This window comes from Danio rerio, chromosome 21 (genome assembly GCF_049306965.1).
Source record: "Danio rerio strain Tuebingen ecotype United States chromosome 21, GRCz12tu, whole genome shotgun sequence".
In the NCBI taxonomy this organism is placed as follows: Eukaryota; Metazoa; Chordata; class Actinopteri; order Cypriniformes; family Danionidae; genus Danio; species Danio rerio.
In genome coordinates, this window is record NC_133196.1 from 21,662,236 (window position 1) to 21,687,651 (window position 25,416).

At 33.9% G+C, this 25,416-nt stretch overlaps 1 protein-coding gene across 18 annotated transcripts in view; it reads left to right on the top strand.

Annotated features, from left to right (window-relative positions):
- The window catches only part of pde6b (phosphodiesterase 6B, cGMP-specific, rod, beta), a 54,228-nt gene that overhangs the window by 23,966 nt on the left and 4,846 nt on the right, over positions 1-25,416 (top strand). For 7 of the 18 annotated variants that reach the window (XM_073935235.1, XM_073935239.1, XM_073935238.1 and 4 more), the window contains 21 exons: positions 10,200-10,972; positions 12,994-13,146; positions 14,879-14,968; positions 15,050-15,190; positions 15,306-15,380; positions 16,627-16,691; positions 16,785-16,851; positions 16,956-17,003; positions 17,068-17,217; positions 20,365-20,508; positions 20,601-20,666; positions 21,108-21,254; positions 21,343-21,450; positions 21,910-22,019; positions 22,752-22,839; positions 22,916-23,016; positions 23,418-23,525; positions 23,615-23,678; positions 23,756-23,830; positions 24,303-24,386; positions 24,479-24,632. In XM_073935235.1, the coding sequence (XP_073791336.1) occupies positions 10,502-10,972; positions 12,994-13,146; positions 14,879-14,968; positions 15,050-15,190; positions 15,306-15,380; positions 16,627-16,691; positions 16,785-16,851; positions 16,956-17,003; positions 17,068-17,217; positions 20,365-20,508; positions 20,601-20,666; positions 21,108-21,254; positions 21,343-21,450; positions 21,910-22,019; positions 22,752-22,839; positions 22,916-23,016; positions 23,418-23,525; positions 23,615-23,678; positions 23,756-23,830; positions 24,303-24,386; positions 24,479-24,632 (2,509 nt within the window). In that variant the 5' untranslated portion in view covers positions 10,200-10,501. Of the gene's footprint in view, positions 1-8,537; positions 8,719-9,984; positions 10,973-12,993; positions 13,147-14,878; positions 14,969-15,049; positions 15,191-15,305; positions 15,381-16,626; positions 16,692-16,784; positions 16,852-16,955; positions 17,004-17,067; positions 17,218-20,364; positions 20,509-20,600; positions 20,667-21,107; positions 21,255-21,342; positions 21,451-21,909; positions 22,020-22,751; positions 22,840-22,915; positions 23,017-23,417; positions 23,526-23,614; positions 23,679-23,755; positions 23,831-24,302; positions 24,387-24,478; positions 24,782-24,965; positions 25,294-25,416 lie in introns of those variants that run through there. The other 11 variants (XM_073935236.1, XM_073935242.1, XM_073935240.1 and 8 more) reach the window with 7 other exon arrangements.

Here is a 25,416-nt window from a genome sequence, read left to right on the forward strand (position 1 = left end):
AGGCCTTGAAAAAAGTCTTAAATTCGCTGAAGTATTGACTTATAGGTCTTAGGTCATTTTAAACGGGTCTTCCAATGTCCATGTAAAGCTATCTGATCAGGCCAACACCTACAGTATATACAATCACCAACAAAACATTTCAATAAAATTTTTAACGAAACTCTATTTAACAATATGGTTCCACAATAACTTTTTAAAAGTTCTCCATGTATTTATAGACCATATGTGGTGAGAACACTGAGCTGAGCTTAAAAACAGACTTTTAGTTTTTAAAGCCCTTCAAAGAAAAGTAGGCAACACTTTATTTTGATAGTCCGTTTGAGTATTAGTAGACTGTCTGCTTAATATCTGTTGATACTGCTCTTTTAGCAGACATTTAACTAATTATAACTGACTATAAGAAGTCTACTTATAGACATTTTGAGGGATGTAAACAAAAACAATGGTTCCAGCGTATTTTCTGTTTTACATTTTTTAATTTCTTAAGCTTCCGATAACCCAAAAAGAGCCACATATTGATTAATAATGTTATGATCGCCGTTTTAAATTTAAGTTATGATTAAATTGCCAATTGTTACAGTTATGAAATAGTTTGATGACAAGCAGGAAATGTTCATGGACCAATAACATGTCCACATTGAAATGGTCTATAATCTAATGAGAATTAGTTGATATGTTGATGCAATGTTACAAACGTACCATCAAAATAAAGTGTGACCTAAAAGCATGTATGGTTTGCTTGTTTGGACACATTATTTAAGTATTATACAAGTAATTTATTTTTTAATGGAGAAAGTAAAAATCCTTATGGTTTAGCCCTTTATACTGTAAGTCTGAAATTTTATTTATAATGGTTATAAAAAGGTCTTAAAATGTCTTAAATTTGACTTGGTGAAACCTGTAGAAACCCTGGTGGTTAGATAAATCTGTAATGAAAAACAATTTGGACAGATCTAAAAAAACAAAAGAAAGGTGGGAAATAATAACCATAAACTATAACACGCACAACAAACATTTCAACATGAAAAGGTTACTCTGGACAACATGGCTCCAAAAAGAACTGATGTGCTCTACCGAGATTACACTTCTTTTTAAAGACCGTCATTTCTTTTTTGGTCAAAGCTTCTCGACCTGTCTGCTATATACACCATGTAAACATGACAAAAGAACCAAAGACATATTAAGGAAGCAAAGCTTTGTAAAATGAAATTGTCTGAAGCCGAGGAAATCCTGACACTTTTACACATTTTATTAGCTTTTAATGAGTTCTGAACTAATAAAACACTATAACGTGGATACAGCATAAGACAGTATGATTTGGGGATGTTGGGTATGATCTTGAAAATGTTCAACATGTACTGCATTTTTATTTTGTTTTGTAACTTATTCGGCCTTATTAAATGACAATGAATTCTAAGTAAACCAGGACTAGAGTATATTTTAAAGGGGTAGTTTAAATAAAAATCTAATATACTGAAATATCCTCTTTTTTTTGTTCAACAGTAAAAATAAATTCATAAAGGTTTAAAAGCAGTGGAAGGAGTGTAAATGATGAGGTTATTTTCATTTTTATTACTATTTTATTTTATTTTTTACATTTTTACTAACCCTTTAAGAAATGTCCTTTGGAGTTTAACACTATTCTATTTTTATTTCTATTGTCCTTACTTTAAGTCTTTGTATAAAAGCATCTTATAAATAATTAAATTTAATGTTACTTATTGATTTGTAATGTTAAAGATGTCACATTTTGTGCTCTACAGAAGAACCAAAGTTCGGTTTGGAATTAGATGAGACTTATGTAGTATCTCTTTAAGAAATGTCACATATTAACAGGCTGAAAATATTTTTGCACTACTCAACTTGAGCATTTGGGTTAAACCTAGTAAAGCCTTTCATCAAAATGCTACAACATATTAATTCCCATGCAAATATCAGTTCATAAACAATTATTTTGTGTTAATATGTTCTTTCCCTGCTACGTGTTTCCGATAAGCGCATACAGTACTGTATTTGTAGTCCTCTTGTTTTGTTTGCCATCCACGTGGACCTCACCCCATAAACACTGATCCTAATCCCTCACATCCCCCATGTTCTTAAGGTTTGCTCCTGGCCATGTAACCTGTGAAACTGATCAAACAAAGGCACTCCTTACTGTGAGTTTACACAAAATCTGCTGACCATGCACATGTTCTTTTTGGCTGATAAACTAGATTAGTCTTGTTTACTGAAATCGCATCTGTTTCATGCTACAGGTCAGAGAACAAGGGGATTTTTTAAACAAGGTTTAGCTTTAAAAAGTTACATGACTACTGTGTCAGATTTATCACGCAATTGGGTTTTATAGACCCAGCGGACCCTCCCTGTCAACCCAAGAGTCGAGGTTGGCTGAGTTCAATCAAACTCTACAAAATGCAATATCTTTAGCACGAAAGTTCACGAGTTCAAATTAGTTCCGTGAAATTAGTCAAAGTGTTGTCTACTGCACCCTTGTGGGGATTGCGGGCAGTAGTTCAAAATTCACATTATAAACTCATTCCCAATCATAAACCCATTATAAATGCTGTGAATAATTTTTCCAGGACCTCATGCCATTCTTATATATATATATATATATATATATATATATATATATATATATATATATATATATATATATATATATATATATATATATATATATATATATATATATATATATATATATATATTATATTTATATATATATATATATATATATATATATGTGTGTGTGTGTGTGTGTGTGTGTGTGTATATATGTATATATATGTATATATATATATGTGTGTGTGTGTGTGTGTGTGTATATGTGTGTGTGTATTTTTATATATATATATGTATATATATATGTATGTATGTATGTATATATATATATATATATATATATATATATATATATATATATATATATATATATATATGTATATATATGTATATATATATATAAATTATCAGACCAGGCAATGTTTTTCAAATGCTCTATTGTCCAATTTTTGTGAGCCTTTTCTCTTTTTCTGACCTTTGTCTGTAAACCCTAGAGATGGTTGTGCGTGAAATCCAAGTAGAGCAGCAGTTTTTGAAATACTCAGAGCAGCCCTTCTGGCACCAACAACCATGCCACATTCAAAGTCACTTAAATCACCTTTTGTCCCCATTATGATGCTCAATTTAAACTGCAGCAGATAGTTGTTTGCATGTCTACATGCATAAATGCATTGAGTTGCTGCCATGTGATTGGTGGATTTGAAATGTGCATTAATAAGCAGTTAGACAGGTGTACCTAATAAAGTGGCCGTTAATACATTTTATTTTTTTACATATATTCCAATATGCAAATCACATATTTGTCATACCCGTTCATGTTTGGATTTCACATATAGAAAAAATAAATGTGCATATATGCATCATGTTTAAAAAAAAACCAACAACGTATAATTGCAATTATATATGTATGTTCAATAGCATTAACTATAATTTTATGCCCACAATATTGTACTATATTATGTAAAGTACTTATAAGATCTGTTTTAGGTTATATTAGATTGTTTGAGTTTGCTATGTAGAGGTTTAAAATTGTTGTTACTGTACTTCAAAGTTTTGTTCAAATTCATGTTTATGTATGTAGCACACAAGATCTGCAAGACATGACATTTCATCCCATTGTATGTCCACATATGTTGCAGAATGAGTCAAGCTCAATTTGACTTAACTTAGCTTATATATACATTTGAATCCAGAAGTTTAAATACACTCTAAAAAGGAACATTACCATTTCTTTTTTTTTTAAATGATGGTAAAACATATAAAAAGGTTTACTATTTTAGGTCGGTTAGGATTACCTAAATGATTAACATTTGCTAAAGGCCAGAATAATGAGGGAATTTTTTTTTTTTTTTTTTGGAGAATTTTTTCTAATGTCTTGAAATGTTGCTTTAGTATTTTAACATATTGTTCTTTCTTCATGATGCCATCTATGCTCTGAAGTGGACCAGTCCCTCCTGCAACAAAACAGCCCCACAACATGATGCTGCTGCCCTCCAAATTTCCCCTTTTTCCTCAAAATGTAACACAGGTCATTAAGACCAAACAGTTCAATCTTAGTTCCATAACACCACAGGACATGTCTCCAACTATTATTCTTTTCCCCAGTGTAATTAACAAATTGTAATCTGGCTTTTTTGTTGATTCTGGCTTGTTGATTTTGCCATGTTTTCACACAAGGACGCAGTGTGTTTGAGGTTGTCCATAAATACTTTTCTACAGTTCTGCCTTCAGTTAACTCAAATGTTGTCAATTAGCCAATCAGAAACTTCCAAAACCTTGACATCATCATATGAGCTTTTTCAGATACATAATAATCTTATTGTTTGTAAACTTGACTTTAAAAAAAAGTTATAACAATTTCTCAAAAACAATGTCTCATTATTCTGCTATTAAGCATAAAAGAAACTAATTTGATAATCTTAACTTACCTAAAAGAGAAACATTTTAGTCACATTAACATCTGACTTTTTTATATGGTTATGTGCCTTTTTATACAGTGTATATGAATTTCTGGTTTCAAGTGTATGCTCATATATCATATTTCTGTATAGGAAGTAACACAATAACTGTTGTTAGATCATTCAATCTTTGTTTTTTATTACTTAAACAACAAAAAAGTCCCAACTTGTTGGCTATTTGTTGTTTTTTTGTTTTTGTGTTAATTTGGTGAAGCATCATTCCTATTAGTGAAACAATAACTTAGTCTTATCACTAGATGGCAGAGCAACTAAAGAACTACAGCGTCCTCCAATAATACTTGCAGCCATAGTAAACATGAGCAAAGTAAGCTGTGGAGAAATGTCTTTATTGTTTAACCTTTTGATCTTTTGCTCAAAATATTTAAAAGATTAAAATAACTGAGACATTTGAGTTTGTTTGTGTGGCTTTCCGACTCCAAGACCTTATTATTGTCTCCATATCTCCAGCTGTGTTACTTAAAGATTTTTTGGGCCACTCAAATCGTCTTCCTTGCAGACTAGACGTGTTCACTTTTAGTTGCCTAAAGTTTCTTAATTACCTGGTGGTGGAAATGAGTTTGTACTAATTTGTCAAGCTTAACAATCTTTGGTCACAGCTGTGTTTCTGGTCTTATACATAGTGATGAATGACGTTTGTTTCCTGTTATTAATAGCTTAACTGGGTTAACAGTACTGTTCCTCATCACCAATGTGTTCTAATAAATGTTAAAAATTCATGGGAATATACTTGAAAAATATTTTGAATTCATTTGGGTGCCCATAATTATGACATAAATATGTTTTTTGATTAAAAATCACATTTGTCTGTAATTTGTTCCCAGTGAGTTAATAATTCAAGTACAAAATCAAAAGGTGAAACAATTAAGACATTTTTCAGAGTCTTCTTTGCTCATTAGCAAGGGTGCCAATATATAAACAATCCAATGCAAAATTCACATGCTTCTAGATTTAGATTATGGCTGACATGTCGGTCACAGATGCCACAATTAAAATAAAAGTCATGGCAAACCTGAAAAAATGTTCAAGGTTCAGCATAGTATAATACCAATAGCAAACACACATGTATGGAATCAGTTGTTGTCAATATCCTGATGGTTATGGATCAGATGTGCATTGTTGGTTCATGTTGATTAGATGTCTTTTCTGTTATTGTTGATTAACCTACAATGCTGATTAAGTTATTATATGTCTGTGTACCGTCAGCTAACAATTAGATTCATTTGACTATGACTGATTAAAAGTCATCAAAACAACAGCAATAGACTTGAGCAACGTCCACCTTCCCTCAGCAGCCAAAGCTGTGACTTGTTTTGTGCACGTACTGTATGGAGGTATTAATATGCTGATTATCCTCATGACCTTTTGCTTAAGATGGATGCGAGGCCTTTATATAGATATGAACTTTAAATAAACAAAGGGATTATAGGTATTTTATGATAAGACTCTGTATCGTTGCTCCATCAAGGCTGGCATTTTTCAGTTGTTTTAGGAGTATTTACAATTCACCAAGTCTATTTGAAATGCAATATCAGAAATATGAAGATTCTTTTTCTTCTTAAAAGAAAGACAGTTGAGTGGAAGACTAATAGTTCAATAAGATCATTTATCATTAATCATTTAAATTTAATTTAATTTTAGTTTATATATTTGGTTTAGTAAGTGTATAAAGAGTCTTTCAGAAAAAGATTGACATATTTTATGTAATTTATGTTTTTATTTATTGAAATTATTTTAGTATACGCATAATTTTATACAGTACTTGCAATTCAGGAAAAGATAAATTTTATGATGGATCACATATGTTTTAAATTTTATTAAATTCTATGCTTTTATTTAAGAATTTACTACATATTTTAATACTTTTAACTGTATTTTTAATATTGTTTACTTTAGTAAATGGTTTTAATCTATTACATTTATTTTAGTATATTTTATATGCATACAGTGCATATTCACTGCTCTTCACTTTTTCTATATTCCAAAATGGATGATGCTACAAACTTGCACACCTTATTTGGGCAGTTTTTCCCATTCTTCTTTGCACTACCTCTCAAGCTTCGGAAGATTGGATGGGGGAGCATTCGTTCACAGAATTTTTTTTAGATTTTTCTATAGATGTTCAATTGGGTTCAGATCTGGGCTCTGGCTGGGCCACTCATAGACATTCACGGAGTTGTCCCTTAGCCACTACTTTGTATTCTTGGCTGTGTGCTTAAAGGATTAGTTCACCCAAAAATGAAAATCCTGTTTTTAAATAGTCACTCTCATGTAATTCTAATACATTTAGTCCTTCATTCATCTTTGAAAGCACAAATGGGGTATATCCCGAAGCATGCTAATAGGACTTTTAATTTGCCATTAACCTAGGTTAAGCGATTCCGGCGAATTGAATGCCAATGCAAAATCCGGTGCGTTTAAGGTCTGTTTTCTTTAAAAATCAGCGATCTCCACTCGCTGAGTGATAGCCGATTTAAAGTGGGTCTCAGATTGTACAAGAAGCACTGCATTAAATTACATTTCCCCCGCCATATCTTTATTGTATGAGCATTTATTTTACCCCAGTATATTCAATGGAGCTTCTGCGTTAGCCTGCCGATTGTGACGAGCGCATGCGAGTAAACAGCTTTTTGTCTCGTTTTACGCTTGAGTAACTAAATAAATGCTAAAGTTTATTTAACTGAATGTATTTTAATGACATTACAACATCGATGCTGTATAAGGAACCGTATAAAATGAGAAAAAAGTTCACAATAACAGGTCACCGGAAGTGTATCAGCATGGGAACAGCACTAGCTCAGCATATACCCTATTAAGATATTTTAGCTCCCTCGTCCTCCATAGCCATCAATGTCATGGGATGATCTGAAGTTCAGGTCAGAAGAATGGTCAGGGGAAGTTCAGAAAAGCAACCAAAAACATTATCTAAACATGTGAATTCATTGGTTCTACTGTAATTATACAAACTTCCAAGAACACTTTTGTGTGCCAAGTGCTTAATGATTTTATTCACCTGTGTCTTCCATACAGATCAGGGTGCGCATTTACTACGCATTTAATATGACGTTTGCGTATTGCGCTGCTGACTCTATTTGCAATATGTTGTACTGCCCGTAGTAAACTCACTCTGACCTGAGAAGGGAAAGAGGATATAGTTGAACAAAGTCATTGAAAATCTGGTTTCCTCCAGATAAAGTGTTCAGTCTTTGTTTCATAAGACAAGACCATTTTCTTTTTAATATTGTAATTGATTGCCCCCGGTCACTCAGATCACTCTAGGAAGAATTCCAGGGGTTCCAAATGTCTTCAATTTATGAATAATAAAGGCCACTGTACTCACTGAGAGCTATAATGCTTCTTAAATTTTTATGTACTTTTTTTCAGATCTGACCCTCGATACAATGTCTCTGGATTGTACCAACAATTTCTTGGTCTGTGCTCTAACACTGAAAGTATATACAGTTGAAACCAGAAGTTTACATACACTCAAAAAAAGGAACATAACCATTTTTTTAAAAATGTCTGATGGTAAATCATACTAAATGTTTACTATGTTAGGTCTGTTAGGATTACCTAAATGATTAACATTTGCTAAGTGCCAGAATAATGAGATTTTTAATATAGATTTTTTTTTGCTTTTAAACTGTATAACTTTGGTCAAATGTTTTGGTTATCCTTCCACAAGCTTCTTACAATAGTTTGAAGTAATTTTGACCCATTCCTCCTGACAGAATTGGTGTAACTGAGTCAGATTTGTCTTGCTCGCACAAGCTTTTCAACTGTGTCTACAAATTTTCTACAGGATTAAGAACAGGGCTTTGTGATGGCCACTCCAAAATATTCACTCTGTTGTCCTTAAAGCACATTTTAACTAATTTGGCAGTATGCTTAGGGTCATGGTCTGTTTGGAAGACCCATTTTTGGCCAAGTTTTTATTTCCTGGCTGAGGTCTTGAGATGTTGCTTCAATATTTCTACATAATGTTTTTTCTTCAAGATGCCATATGCTGTGAAGTGGACCAGTCCCTTCTGCAACAAAACAGCCCCACAACATGATGCTGCTGCCCCCATACTTCACAGTTGGGATGGTGTACGGCTTGTAAGCTTTCCCCTTTGTCCTCATGTAACAAAGGTCATTATGGCCAAAAAGTTCAATCCTAGTTCTATCAGCCCACAAGGTAGGTCTCCAAAAATTATTCTTTTTCCCAGTGTAATTTAGCAAATTGTAATCTAGTTTTTTTGTTGATTCTGGCTTGTTGATTTTCCCATGTTGTTTCATAAGGAAGCAGTTTGTTTGAGGTTTTCCTTAAATACTTTTCTACAGTTGTGCCTTTAATTAACTCAAATGTTGTCAGTTAGCCAATCAGAAGCTTCCAAAACCTTGACATCATCATCTGAGCTTTTTCAGAGACATAATAATCTTATTGCATGTAAAATTGACTTTTATAAAAGAGTCAAGCAATTTCTCCAAAATATCTCTCTCATTATTCTGCTATTAAGCATAACAAATAACAAATTTGATAATCATTACCTAACTTACCTATAAGAGAAAAAGTTTAGTCACATTAACATCTGACTTTTTAAAAAAAAAAATAGTTATTTGCCTTCTGATACAGTGTATGTAAACTTTTGGTTTCAACTGCATATATAGCAAAAAATTTAAAACAAACATCTTTAAAGAATGCCAATATGGGGTATTGTTTGCAGAATTATAATTGTTATCAGTTTGCAGTAAGACTTTAACAAAAAAATGTGTTAAAAAATAAAGCGCTGTGAATTCTTTCTGGATGCATTGTAGATTTCATGCAGTACTTCATTTAGTTTTAAATTGAATAACTATTAAGTATATAATTTTCATACAGTACTTGTACTTCATGAAAATATTAACATAATTGACATAATCATATATTTATATTTTATTGCATGCTTCATTTCATTGCGATTTTATTTGAATAAATAGTATTCTTTTATTTATTAATTAACTTTAGTACATTTTTTAAAGAATTTTCATATAGTGTGCACAGATTTTATTTAATTGATTAGTGTATTTATTTTATTGTAGTATAGGTTTGTAAGTATATTTAGATTTGTCATTCAAGATAGATTATCATTTTATTTTTATTTAGTCTATTTTATTGTATTGATATTCTGTTCTATTTTATTTGTATTTTTACTTTTATCTTTTTACATTTTATTATCTGTTACTTTTTGATTTTGTACATTTTAATAAGTGTATATAAAGCATATCCACATTAATTACATGCAAAATGATCCTTTCACAGAACTATAAAACAAAATAAGTAACTCATTTTGAGAATAGTAATGGATGCTTATAATATATTAAATAAATAAAAAATTAAATACATGGCCATTAAGGCACTAAATTAAGTTAGACTATTTCCATTTTTTAGGAAAGCCCTTTCACTTCTCTCATAGTAGCAGTCACATTGAGTAAGAAGACAACTGGGGTGCTGAGATAATCAGCTAGTGGCCTGGTTAAATAGGGCTTAGTAATGAGGAGTGTGTTTTTAATAAGAACTTAAAGAGCTTGCAGCGCAAAGGAACAAGCCAAATGATTGTGCACTACCATTCACATACAGTTATGCTCATATAGATTTACCTCCAAAACTGACACAAGAGCATCTCTTCTCTTCCCCAGGACTCTTAAAAAGTGGTTTAAGAAGGACTTCACTTGGTTTCTTCACTGGGCTCCGGCTTTGATGCTGCAGGTCACCTGATCAGTTTTACTAGAGCAGATCCTGATTCACCTTCAACACTATTAGGAAAACACCTTGCTGATGACAGTTCGATTGGATACGGGTCGCCCCTGCTGCTGCAGGCACCTTTTTTTCTTCACTATCTGAGGATTACATGCTGTAAATTTCAACTTTTTTTTACTTCTAAAAGCTAATCTGAACTCTCAATACCTCCAGTACCTGAACTGGGCTGGAAGATCCCAAGATGAGCGTCAAAAAAGAAGATGTGGAGAAGTTCCTGGATGGAAATCCAGATTTCACCAAAACCTACTTTGACAAGAAGCTCAAACCTGGTGCTGTGGCCTCAATCATGCGAGTGCCCGAGTCTAAAGTGGACATGGACAGTTTTAAGGAGATCGTCTCGGTGGAAGAGGGAGCAATTTTCTACGATCTCATCACAGACATGCAGGAGAACGTCAACATGGAGAAGGTGATTTTTAAGATTTTGAAGAGAATCAGCGCTCTGATTCATGCGGACCGCTGCAGTCTCTTCATGTATCGGCAGAGGAACGGCATTGCCGAATTGGCCACACGTCTCTTCAATGTTAATAAAGACTCAGAGCTGGATGATTGCGTGGTAGCTCCAGACTCTGAGATCGTCTTCCCTCTGGACATCGGGATAGTTGGACATGTGGCTCAGACCAAGAAACAAGTCAATGTGAAGGACGTTACACAGGTACACTCTCAGTTCACTTCAATTTAATTGAATTGGATTATTATACATTGTTAGACTGCAGGTATGGTCATATTTTGAAGCTCGAGGCAAATCCTCTTGACATAATCCATTTATTTCAATATGCCATGATGACCCATGAGCAACTTGGAGGATTATTTCACCTGTGGTATTTATACAGTGACCAAATCTCCTTTCAGTAGCTGAAACACACACACATACACACACACACTAACTATTGGGAAGATTGTCTAAGAACGTATTCATTTATTATCTTTTGATTATCATAACTTGAAAGTTTTGTTCACTTTTGTTATTTTCATAAAAAATAATGCTTTTGTAAAAATTAAAAGTCATTTATTTTCTTAACTGTATTTTACAGTATCATTGTTACACTATAAATTCACGCTTAAGGACTGAGTAATACTAATAAATTACATTTACCAGCTGTATGGTTACTAGCTGTTAGGATGATGGGTTAAGGGTTAATTCACTTTCATGCGATTATTATCATGCAAACTGTATTAAATAAAATGTTGCCAGAAAGTTTTCTTTCTATCATACGTAGTGCCTAAAATTAACACTCCCCTAGCTTCAGATGTAAATTGAAATCAGTGTTTTTTACTATTATCACTTGTTAACTCTAACAATGCTTAAAAATGTGATATGGTTTAATGTGATTATCAAATTGCAATATGTAATCTGAAAGCAGCACTGTGTGCTTTCTTTTAAGCCGCTCATGTTCACAGTGTTCTCAGTGTCTGGAACTGGTCACTGTCATTTCAGTGTCACTGGATCGGTTCACAGAAAATTGAGTTTGGTATACTTTTTAAACCCTAACTTGCATCAAACATCTTCACAAAATTTTTAAGAAGGTTGTTATGAAAACCGATGTTACATTCACTTCCTTTCTAAGGGTTCGGAGAGAAAAAACAAAACAAAATAATTAAGATAAATAAATAAAAATATTCAATTTAATTTGTTTGAATAAATAATAATAGATCAATGTTTATTGATGTACGTGGAGAGTCTCCTTTTTCTCCATCCCAGCATACTTTCACTCTACTTAAGATATAAGTAAAAAGAAAAATGTTGTCTTTTATTCACGGCTTAACAGAGGTAATTTTTTTTTTTTTCCAGAAAGGGTAAACGAAAAAAAGAAATACTTAAATAAAAAACTTGCTTAGACAAAATTGTCAGGAGAGGGTAAGACCAAAATAACAAACAAAACAAAAGCTTCATAAATAGTTAATAAGTCCTAAATTTCCTAATACAAAAAAAATAAATAAATCAATGACAATGCTCTTACCCAACTCCCTGACTAAACCCTGAACAGGAGAAAACTTAAAAGGGGATCAACCTTTTGGCACTTGTTTCCATACAAGGGTAATGTTAACTCTTTCACATAAAGTTACACGTCTTTCTTATTTACGATACAATCTCACAATATCACAAATTCACGTTTTAGATAGCACACTATATCACTGGAATAGCGAAAACAGGGACTCTCTCCATGCTTTGCTGCTCTGCCTCTTAATAAAGCTTGTACACTTTATCAACAGAAACAGATCCGACTTGTTTTGAGTAGAAGCAGGTGCGACTGGTTTGGAGCGCTGCTCAATAAGATAGAGAGAGAGACAGAGAGAGAAAGATAAATAAAACAAAAGGGGAGAACAATAAACTGCCACTCACACCAACAACTTATTACCCAAATACATCACAGGACGTAACAAACAACAACTACCATATGTTGTAATAATTATGATAATGATTATAACATATATATATATATATATATATATATATACATAGCTCTGAGAATGTGTTCTCTGATTAAAATATTGTGAATAATTAACGTCATTAGAAAACAACTTTGAATCCAAGTGAAATAGTTATTTCCTGACCCATACATTTGACCTAATTAAAGACAAGTATAAATACTTTTTTAGTAAGCGTTTATAATAGTTAAATGCACAACATTGTTTGTAAAATGTATAACAAGGCTGACTTTGTTTTCGCTGTAGGACAGTCACTTCAGCACATTCGTTGATGAGCTTACTGAATACACCACACACAACCTCCTGGCTGCGCCTATTATGAATGGAAAAGATGTAGTAGCTGTGATCATGGCTGTCAACAAGACCACCGGACCCCATTTCACAGATGAGGATATGGATGTAAGTGTGTATTGGTGTTAAATAGCTTAGAATAATATAATTATACAATTATTATTTTTTGTATTATTATGTTTTATCTATATTATGTATATTTTTATGTATATTATGTATGGATGCTAATGTATTTAGGGTTATAGTTACAATTACAAAAAACTAAAAACAGAACACTAATTTTGTTATTTGAAATCAAATAAATATCCATCGTAAAAGTAGAAAGTTAATTTTATTTGATCTAATTAATTGTCAAGAAATAAATATAATTTTCTTTGCATTAAGTTCATCTATACTTATAAGTATTTATGGATTTATGTATTTAAAATACATTCAATAAGAATGGTAAATCATACTTGGCATTTAGATGCCGTTTCCTCTAATGTGTTTTGTAAAGTTTTGTTACGGTGTTCACACTGCGATTGAAAACACACTTTGTTTTGAAAACACTGAATACCCCAATTTAGTGTGGAAAGTTTGTATGAAGACAAACTAAAACAGAAGGTTTCAGACATAGTCCCTTCAGTCCACAATCACTCTCTGACTGGACAAGCTCCCTGATTCGTCAACCCCTTCTCATATTAACATTATTAACCGGTATAACTACAGATGACGGCAAAATATGCACATGCTCAATGTGTGTGAATGGTCATGTATCATGCGTTTTGCAATGTATAATGTGCAGAGAGATCATTTTTCTGATTATTGTCAATATGGACAAGAATAGTTTTCATTCTTTCTCTCATGACAACTCTCAGAGTTTTAGTATGGTAGTAAATATGTACAGTTGAAGTCAGAATTATTAGCCCCGTGTTTACCCCCCCACCCCCCACCCCCCATTATTAGCGCCATGTTTATTTCAAGACACTTCTATACAGCTTAAAGTGACATTTAAAGGCTTAACTAGTTTAATTAGGTTAACTAGGCAGGTTAGGGTAAGTAAACAAGTTATTGTATAACAATGGTTTGTTCTATTGACTATCGAAAAAATATATAGCTTACAGGGGGTAATAACATTGACCTTAAAATGTTCATTTTTTAAAAATGCAAAAAAATCTTAATAAATAAATATTCCAAAAAATTTAAATTTTTATAAAAAAAATAAAACTGCTTTTATTTTAGCCAAAATAAAACAAATAAGACTTTCTGCAGAAGAAAAAATATTATCAGACATACTGTAAAAATATCCTTGATCTGTTAAACATAATTTGGGAAATATTTAAAAAAGAAAAAATAATTCAAAGTGGGGCTAATAATTCTGACTTCAACTGTATATGGTAATATTGATGTGTTTGGCCTTTAAGGAGTATTTCTGCTATGCTGCTGCTGCTACTTTGATTATTATGGCAGAGCAAGTACAGAGACTTGCTACTGCCAGCATATTCACAGACAGTCAAACACACAGCTGCTGCAAACATAATATGCATGTAACCCCCGTAGCAGATCTACACACAGGTGGAGCTAGGGTGGAGGTGGGTCTCGCAGTGCATAATCCAACACTGAGGCATTTAAAAATTTGAGGAGTAAGCTCATTGGCTGCTAACAGCAACCAATCACCTGTGCCATATAGTTGATGTAGGAGCAGATTAGGCATGACCTATCAGCCTGCTCGTGCATGGGGTTTCATGACAGAACTTGAATAAATGTTATTTTAAAGCAAAAACATACGAGTGTAAGCACAGCCTTAGTAAGATCATGCCATTTCCTTGCATTTTTCAAACTATGTTCTTCTTTCTCCAAGCTTTTTTTAAAGTATCTCAAAGTTGGCTCTCTGAACCTAAAGATTTTTCATCTAAGCTACCTTCACAACTGTGAGACGCGTAAAGGACAGGTGAGTCTGCTGGTGCAAGTGCTACAAATAAATGGAAAAAGAAATGCTTTTTAATGCATTTTTCATATGTCTCTTGCATAGCTACTGTTGTGGTCGGCTAACAAGGTGTTTGAAGAGCTCACAGATATTGAACGACAGTTTCACAAAGCTTTGTACACAGTGCGAGCTTACCTCAACTGTGACAGGTACTCTGTAGGCCTGCTGGACATGACCAAGGAAAAGGTACGTCAATCACTATAATTGCTGAGAGGAAGCCAGACTTCATGCTTAATTTAGTGGCTTCAGTCTGTCCTGTCTCTCTCCTAAAGACTGACCCAGTGGTTGTGTTCGCTTGCAGGAGTTCTTTGATATTTGGCCCGTGCTGATGGGGGAGCAGCCACCTTACTCTGGCCCTGTAACTCCAGACGGAAGAGTAAGCGGCGTTTTTCACTTTTCAAACTGAAGGGATAGTTCAGATGACATGCATTTCTTTCATTTAGTCATTGACTCTTGTCATTTTGTGCATCTGGGTTCCCCCAAATGAAAATAACCAACAATGTCCCCCTTAATAGTTGCAATTTAATTAGGACAATGTCTGCTTCAGAGTGCTCATCAAAATAAATGTTTGAGAAGACCAACCAAATTAAAGTAAGCAGGGTTTGCAGTTTACATAAACAAAGCACAAATTCCAGCATAAAGCATAATTCACATTTTAATAGAGTGAGGTAAAACTGCCATATCAAAACATTTAGTACATGGCATATGTTTTATGATAGAAATGTTAAATGGGCGACTGTAAGGTCCGGTAATGCAAAACTAAATGTATTGTTTATTTAATCAATTTAAGTCCTTACTGGAAAAGATGAAAGAAATTAGAGATATTGGCATACAAATAAATGAAGAGTGAGTAAAGAAATATTTGTTAATATGAGTTTAGATGCAAAGGATTTATTCTTTGCAATAAAACTAATATTACTGAAGATACACATAGGAGCCTGATAAAAAATACTCATTTTAGAGGAAACTTTCAGACGGCATTTAGAGGTTTTTGCATCAAACCTCTTCGATTTAAAATTTGCAAATACACTTTAACAATAAATGTGTTAATTACAGTTACATACTTTGTGATTCACAGCTGATTTCTGTTAGCCTATTTTAATGCGAATTGCATTTTTGCGAATTGCATCTTGATCTCTGCTCTTACCATCTTTGATGTGGAAAATGAACTCACAAATTTTCACAAACTGATTTAGTTGACATTTTTGTACTTTGTATAAATATATAAAAAGAAATCTGTAAAGTAACAGAAAAGTTCTTACAGCTTATTACCTGGTTTTCTACTATAATTTATGAGACCTAACCAGGTAAATAATACAAAACTAATTTGTTTTAAATAAAGTCATCCAAGTGTGGAATGACATGAGGCCATATAAAATCAGTTTTACACATCAATCTTGTTAATTGAACTTTCATATTTAAATAATTTTGTCATGTAATATTCACATACACTAAATTCCAGGACATTCTTTGTAACAGTAAATTTATTTTTATGAATACTTTTTTTTGCATCACATAAATCAAAGGGCAACAAATGAGTAAATGATGACAATTTAATTCATTATTTTTTTAATGAATTGTCCCTTTATGATTTTATATTTTTGTCAATTTTTTTCACTCAGGAAATAATTTTTTACAAAGTTATCGATTATATTTTGCATGGAAAAGAGGACATCAAGGTCATACCGTAAGTTTATCTTTTTTTCTAGTAATTTTCTTCTAACATACTTTATCTAGAATGTGCATTATAAAAACACTGTTTTTACCTTTTTCCCCACAGAAATCCAACTGCAGATCATTGGGCTTTGGCTAGTGGATTACCCACATATGTAGCAGAGAGTGGATTTGTAAGTGATTTCTTTTAATCGACTTGGTGCAAAGTATGATGGACTTTTGAAACGTTGAATGTGTATTTATGCATTTATTGACTGTTTTTTATTGTTTGTTGAAGATTTGCAACATCATGAATGCAGCATCAGAAGAAATGTTCAAGTTTCAGGTATTGTTTTTTGCTATTTTGCTATTTCATGACTCGAGAGTAGTAACACTTTGTGCTTGTGTAGACAGAGGCTCTGGATGATAGTGGATGGACCATCAAGAATGTGCTCTCCTTGCCAATTGTCAACAAAAAAGAAGAAATTGTTGGCGTTGCAACTTTCTACAACAGGAAGGATGGCAAACCATTTGATGAACATGATGAGCAACTTATGGAGGTCAAATTAGTTTCTATGAAGTATCATTTTTCCAATAGTGTTTTTAATATATATATATATATATATATATATATATATATATATATATATATATATATATATATATATATATATATATATATAATTATACAATTATGAGGAGATTCCCAACATTACACTTTTACTTGAAGCAAAGAAATATTTGAAAATCCCACAAAAAGTTACAAAACCATGTACAGTTTAACAACATCTCTTGAAACATTGCGATTGACACAATAAAATTAATATAGATATAAAACTCATCTAAAGTTGTTTGTTTTATCTATACAAAATTATTTATTACAAGCTTACTGCTCAATACTGATATGTAATCTCATGTACCATATAGAATTATTTAAAGTGTCTAGGGAACAACAAGTAGTTTGATTAAGGTGTTTACATTCAGAGAGTAGCAATTACAGCGAATCGTTATACTGTAACTGTTATACTGTGCCATAATACTGTAGTGATAATAACGTACTGTAAATTTTTTGACCCTGTAATCATTTTGACTAAGGTATGTCTTTAAAAACTAAGAGTACTGCTGACAATACTAACTTATACATCTGAACAAGCATAAACAAATAACACTGATCACACACTTACCAAATTCGTAGAGACAGGACAATCAACACAAACTGGAACCGCATTCCAGGGGAGAAATTGAAAATCCAGATTTCACCATTTCCAGATGTAAAAAAAAAAGCTCTTGGGTAAAAATTGTTTGTTTTGTCCCGTGTTAGCAGACCAATCCGCAGTTAAATGTGGGCCCAAACGCACCAGAAAATGGAAACAATAGCCCCTTTCACAGATACAGACCTTTTTTGAAAATTTTCTATTTTGAAAATAACGGACGTTATGAACGTGCTGACGTTAGACGTCTGATTTAGCCAATCACAACAGTCAGGCGCATTTACGTCCGCGCGGTTTGTGAGAATAAAAGCCTTTGAATATTTCTCCAGACACATTTAGCTGCTAGAAGTTAGTCAGATCACGTTTATATGTTCTTCTTAATGCCAACTTTGTAAATAATCATCGATGAGATGCTTATGATAAGCCGTTGTTTGTTTACCTTCAAGCTTTGCGTGTGCCTGTGAAACAGCCTGTGAGTGCCTGCACACGCACATATTATGAACATCTCGACATGAGAAAGTGATCCTGCGAAAGTTGTTAACAATATTGATCATCCAGAGAGTTTGTAATTTAGTCAAATGTTTACAAATACAAGCGCAGCCGTTTAAAGCTCATTTGTGGTGAATGATGTCAGAATTTACCGGTATTTTGGAATGGATGTGTGAATGCTCTTTTCCGGAAAATTTCCGTAACGTCCTCGCCTGTGTGAACAGCGCTTTTTTGAAAATACCGGTAAAGTCGTTCCGGAAATTTTCCAGATATTTACCGGTATCACTGTGTGAAATGGGCTATTACCTTTGTTGTGGCACATTTATAAACACAACACTGACAACCCATGTCTCCGAACAATTCTTTTTCCACTTGTTTTAATTACGGTTGGCCACACAACATGGTGTCTCTCTGTCATCTAAAACCTGTAACAGGTGTCATGCAAATTAATGAAGTTGCACCTCATACACAATAGAGCGCGCTGATTGGTTCAAAACAAAGTTTTTCTCATGAATTATTGCTAAAAACTTAAAGGGCCCCATCATACACCCGGCGCAGTGTGGCGCAAGACGCAGCGCAATAGTCTTTTGGTAGTTTCAGCTTGGCACAAGAGTCATTTTGAGGCGTTGCGCTACGCTGTTTAAATAGCAAATGCATTAGCGCTTATTTATGCGCCCATAGGCGTTCTGGTCTAAAAAGAAAGGCGTTCTGAGGCGGACCGCTGGCGCGTTGCTATTTTGAGAAACTATAGTAGATTTTTCATTAGACCAAAACTAACCCGGTCTAAACTCCGGCGCAGAGTTGCGCCTCGTTTATACACTGCTTAATACGCACAAGAGAGCAATAGGCAAATATCTTTACATATGAAAAAAATTTATATTAAGGATATATATATATAGGATATAATAAGGATATATATAGGATATAAATATAAAGGATTAAAATATTACAAAACATATTATTTTCTAGCCTACATAAATATGAAAAATCACTGCTTTTATGCCTTCATCTCGGGAGGCTTTTTCAGTTCATTCATAACAATTTGCTTTTGTATAATGTTATTATTATTAGCATTATTATTTAATATATCCATATTTATATTTGTTTTATTAAAAACAAGCTTAGATTTCCCCACCTGTCAGGTTTTAGACCATATGGGGCATGGCAGTTGTATTTGGAAATAACTCAGTATTTTGACCACACTTGGTCATTATCGTTCATTTATTCATTTGCTAGAAATTAGAACTGAATTTAGAAATAGTTTAGAAACAAATCTTTGCGCTTAACAAACAAAATTAATTATTTATAGGCTAATTGATGTCTGTGTGTAAAGGTTTCCCTATCCAAGAGCGAATGTGAAAGTAGTTTCATTATCTCTCATTCTCACGCAGTAGATGCTCTGTTTAACAGTTTTCTGTTAAAAAACTGTTAACTGTTTGCTTGTGAAATGCTCATTTTTTCCACTTAGACTTACTTTGCGTCCTGTAAATAGCGAATGCGCTCTTGGCGCGACGCAGCTGGGTCTTAAAGGGAATGGGAGATGAGGCTCTAATTGGTTTATTCTCGAAACACACCTATAACTCATTAAGAAAAAAACCTCAACCCTTTTAGCCCATGCGCCTTGGCGCAAATTGAATTTTCCTGTCCGTAAATTAGCAAAAATGTGTTCTGACACGCCCTGAAAGCGTTTGCGCCCTGCGTTTTGCGCTCTGCGCATGGACCGTCAAAATAGAGCCAGAAGACGTCACATTGCACTGTAATGTAGTTTTTTTGCACAAATGTAGTTGAATTAATTCAAACATAAAGATTTGAAAACAGTATATGCAGTAGATGAACAAATTCTATCTGTCTATCTGAACAAGTCTATCTGTCAATATCCCTATGGAGAAAATGAATGCTGTTTTTCTTCTGGAACTCAACTGTTGGACTCTATATATTTATAGAATCACAGAGATGGATTCCCACTGTCTTGTTGGCTCATGAAGCACTATGCTATTGTCTTGACAGGCTTTGACACAGTTTTTAGGCTGGTCGGCTCTCAACACAGACACCTACGACAAAATGAATAAACTGGAGAACAGGAAAGATATTGCCCAGGACATGGTGCTGTACCATGTCAAATGTCGAGATGATGAGATTCAAGATATCCTCGTATGTTCCAAGCGACTTATTTTGTCTCATTTGATTTTGAACTTGTATTTTACTTGTACTGATTATAGTTTTGTTTGTTATTACCTTTGTAGAAAACAAGAGAATATTTTGACAGGGAGCCAAGGGACTGCGAGGAGGAGGAGCTTTTGGAGATTCTGGTACACTGATCTGTTTACTGTTTTATTGTTTTAATAATTAAAGATCTTTAAAAAATTGTAATCAGGTTAATTCTAAATACTTTATATTTTGATGAGATAAAGAAATTTTTCCTTAATGGGAAGCAACATAGCCATATGCTAATTACATATATAGTTGTGCTGTTTCAACTATACTATAAATAAATATACATAAATATTTTTTATTTGGCTGCTTCAATGGGCTGCTTAAAGTAAACTGTCCACCATTTTGTAAGTCAAAGCTGGTCCATGAACTCTGTACGCAATTCAATTCGGCTGCTAAAAGTAAACTGTCCACCTTTTTGTAACAGTCAAAGCTGGTACCTGAACATTGTATGCAATTCAAATGATTCAGCATAGTGCCAATACTTTACTTATTAAAGGTGATACGTTGTCTGACTTTATTTTCGCTTTTTCATACAGAAAAAAGAGCTGCCTGGCCCCAAGAAGTTTGAGATCTACGCTTTCCATTTTTCAGATTTTGACTGCACTGAACTCCAGCTTGTTATGTGTGGCATCCAGATGTACTATGAAGTTGGAGTGGTTAAAAAGTTCCAGGTCCCTCAGGAGGTCCGTTTTCTTATTTCTAAAAATAAAGATAAATGATTTTGTGATGAAATTTCATGTTAACTAGCTGTTGTTGTTTTTTTAAATAAAGGTTTTGGTGAGATTCATGTACTCTGTCAGCAAAGGTTACAGGAGAATCACCTATCACAACTGGCGCCATGGCTTCAATGTTGGACAAACCATGTTCACTTTACTCACGGTAGGACCTGGCTTGTTTTTATGTTTGGAAGATATTTTTATGTTATGTTTTATTTTAAACCATGATTTTGGTGATGCTGTGTTGTATGAGCACTTTTTGTGTTCCAAACTAAATGCGTGTTACATAGATGTACAGGAAAATGCTTAAAAGTCAGACAACAAGATTTTATTTCTATAGGAAATATTTAATATATCAAGCAGGCAGCAGAATAGTGGTAAAATGTTGGTGTAGTTCTAGTTAATACTATTTAATTTATTGAGTGTAGTTCAACAATTGCAAAATTTTTTTTTACTGTTTTTGAACAGGTTTCCCCACACAAACTCGTTCAATTGGTTGATTTAATGTTGATATGCCCCACCTAGTTTGGTTGCTCAACAGATTTTTACATTTTTGCAACTACACACTTTTGACAAACAAATGTCATTAAATCATAATTTTTGTTTGTTTTTATTGAGCCAGACAGGCAAACTGAAGCAGTATTACACGGATTTGGAGGTGATGGCCATGATCACTGCCGGTTTCCTGCACGATATCGACCACAGAGGCACAAATAACCTCTACCAAGTGAAGTCAGTAAACTGCTATAGGTCCTGGTATACTTCAAACGAAATTGAAAAATGAATTGAAAAGATTTTCTAACAAATCTGTCCAAAATTAAGTTTGTTTTGAGTTCATTTCAAAAGTTTAAATCCGCTAATTAAAACAGACTTTCGTTGTATATTTGACTCATTGAACACCTTTGAGCTACCATTGGTCTTTGGCGATTATGCAATTGGTGGGACTCCACCTTCTTTCCCGATTTGTTTATTAATTGTGGTCTGACAGGGGACAAAACAACTACAACTACTACATCTAAAACAACTATATTTGGAAAAAAAACCCACCTTGTCATGCCATGTCTTTTCTATGAGTTTGTGCATACCAGCCATTCAGTGTCTGACTGCAGAAAAAAGAAAACAATGTAAAAAAAGATGTGATTTTCAACAGTCACGCTTCACATGGAGAAGGCTGTTTGACAGATGTTTATACAACTGTTGTTCTCTCTTTTTTGCCACCATTGTTGCGTTTAGTGTTACATGCTAGCAGCGTAACACATTTACAACCCCACCTACTGCAGAATTGGAGTGTTTGAGTGTTATAAAAACAGTATTTAGCATTTAGACATATCTGTTTGCCGTCAAAAAAAAAAAAAAAAACTTTGAAGTATACCAGGGCCTTATTGCTACATTTATACTACCATTTTTACTAGTAGTCCTTGTACTGATTATAATTATCATCACATTCGTATGTTTTACGATCAGATCCCAAAATCCTCTAGCCAAGCTGCATGGATCCTCCATTCTAGAAAGGCATCACTTGGAATTTGGCAAATTCCTGTTAGGCGAAGAGGTATGAGCCAGATGCCCAATAAAATAAGCAGCTGCTTATTAGATTTGATACTAACATTTGCTTTATTTTCTGTTAGTCGTTGAACATTTTCCAGAACCTCAACAGAAGACAAACAGAACATGTCTTCCACCTCATTGATATTGCCATTATTGCAACTGACCTTGCCTTGTACTTCAAGTAAGTTCTAACAATATGTAACAATTAATTGTTTTAAGTTTTTAATGCACTGCCTGGCAGGGGTGTCGCCAACAATTTTGGACCCTATGCCCAAATATTTGAAGTGGGCCTGTAAGTGAAAAGCAGGATTGGTGGGGTATTTGGTCGCAAGGAAAATTGTCCATCTAGTCATCCTCTGCCCGTTGCTGGGCCCCTAAATTGCAAGGGCACTCTGTTCCCATTTCCCCCCGCTAGTGACGCCCTTGCTGCCTGCACAAATATCTATAAAGATATCTATAAATACAATATCTATAAAGAGTCTCTGATTGGATCTTCATTTGGAGTGGATAATGTTTTTGGCAACATGCAGCAATTGTGTAGCTTTTTATGTACTCAGCCCAACTTTTTCTCTGCCTAAAAAGAAAGAGGACGATGTTTCAGAAGATTGTGGATCTCTCTGAAACCTATGAAGAAAGAAAGAAATGGATAGACTTCATGTCACTGGAGACAACAAGGAAAGAAATTGTAATGTATGTGTTTCCTTTAAAATCTACAATAAGCATTTTAAGATGATAAATTTTTGGAAAATATACATTTGATGGTTTTTTTATGTTACCAGGGCCATGATGATGACAGCGTGTGATCTCTCAGCTATCACAAAGCCATGGGAGGTGCAGAGCAAGGTAAAAGAAGTAAACTGGGGAAGAGACAATGCTTCTGCTTCTTTGTAATAAACAAAGTGTCAATTCATCCATCCTAGGTTGCCCTCTCTGTAGCAGCTGAATTCTGGGAGCAGGGTGACCTTGAGAGGACCGTTCTTGAGCAACAGCCTATTGTGAGTATCTGTTTTCATGCAAAACTTGTGATGAGCTCCTTACGTAGTAGCAAAGTCCCTTTAAGGCGAGTAATTTACTCAGCGGCCAACTTTGAAACACCTCTCGGGCAATATGCTCGGGCATTCTGTTTGAATGGAGAAACATCAAATTCTCCACAACTGCTTTCCAAGCTTACATTTACATTAAATATTAAGAATCACCAATAAAATTAAACAACTGTCACTTTAGTTTCATTTCTAAACATAAAAATTACACTAAATCAGAGTATTGTCAGTCGATAGCGATCAATGATTGGCTCCTGTACTACTAGGCGGGGCTTTAATCACCATATTGACAGTTACACTTTTCCCCATTCAAAAAGATATGAGTAACATGTCTTGGGTGTTCTATAGTTTTGGTAGTAGTCAGTGAAAGAACTGTCTTAGAAACATTTAGGAAGACTGAATAATCTGACAATCTATCTTTTTCCAGCCCATGATGGACAGAAACAAAGCTGCAGAGCTGCCGAAGCTTCAGTGTGGTTTTATTGACTTCGTCTGTACTTTCGTCTATAAGGTACATCTTTATGATCACTTTTTGTACATTTTTTAGTTGATGTTTTGGCCAATAAGATTAGTTAGCAACCATCCTCTCCTTGTGTATCACAGGAGTTCTCCCGTTTTCATCCTGAAATCAAGCCAATGTTTGATGGTATTCTAAACAATCGGATGCATTGGAAAGAGAGGCAGGAGGAATATGAGGCAAAACTAAAGGCAATGGAAGAGGCAGTCAAAGCCAGACAGGAAGCAGCTGCCAAAAACGGTTTGAACAACATGTCAAGACTATTGAATATTCACTGCATCTGCACTAGACTTGATATAAGACACACAGAAAAGACCTACAACGTAGTAATTTTGTTGATCAATCATGGTCTGTGTCATTGTGTCACCTAGCAGTGGCACCATACAATTGTTACTTTATTGCAGGGGTGTTCAAATTTGGTCCTGGAGGGCTGGTGTCCTGCAGATTTTAGCTCTAACTTTCCTCAACACACCTGCCTGGATGTTTCTAGAAAGCCTAGTAAGAGCTTGAATAGCTAGCCCAGGTTTATTTGATTGGATTGAAACTAAACTTTGCAGAACACCGGCCTTCCAGGACCAAGTTTGGACACCCCTGCAATCAGCTATCTATATGTTGAGTATTGAAATCTCTTTTGAATCATTTTTGATTGTGTACTATGTAATATTTAATAATAATGCTTAAGATGCTCTCCAAATCCTCCACTGATTTTTCAGTCATCTGTATTTAAAGGTATAGTTCACCCAAAATGAAAATTGTCATCATTTTCTAACCCTTGACTTGTTTCAAATCAGTTTTTCGTTCTGTTGAACACAGAAGACAATATATTGAAGAATGCTGGAAACCAGTAATCACTGACTTCCACAGTAGGAAAGCAAATATCAAATCAAATTAAAATCACTTTTATTGTCACATCATCAGCATCACGTGTGCTATGATGAGTGAAAAGCTTAGGTGCAAACAAAAAAAAAACAGAACAAAGTTTTATTGACAGCGATATGTACAATCAATAGGTGTACACATAGTT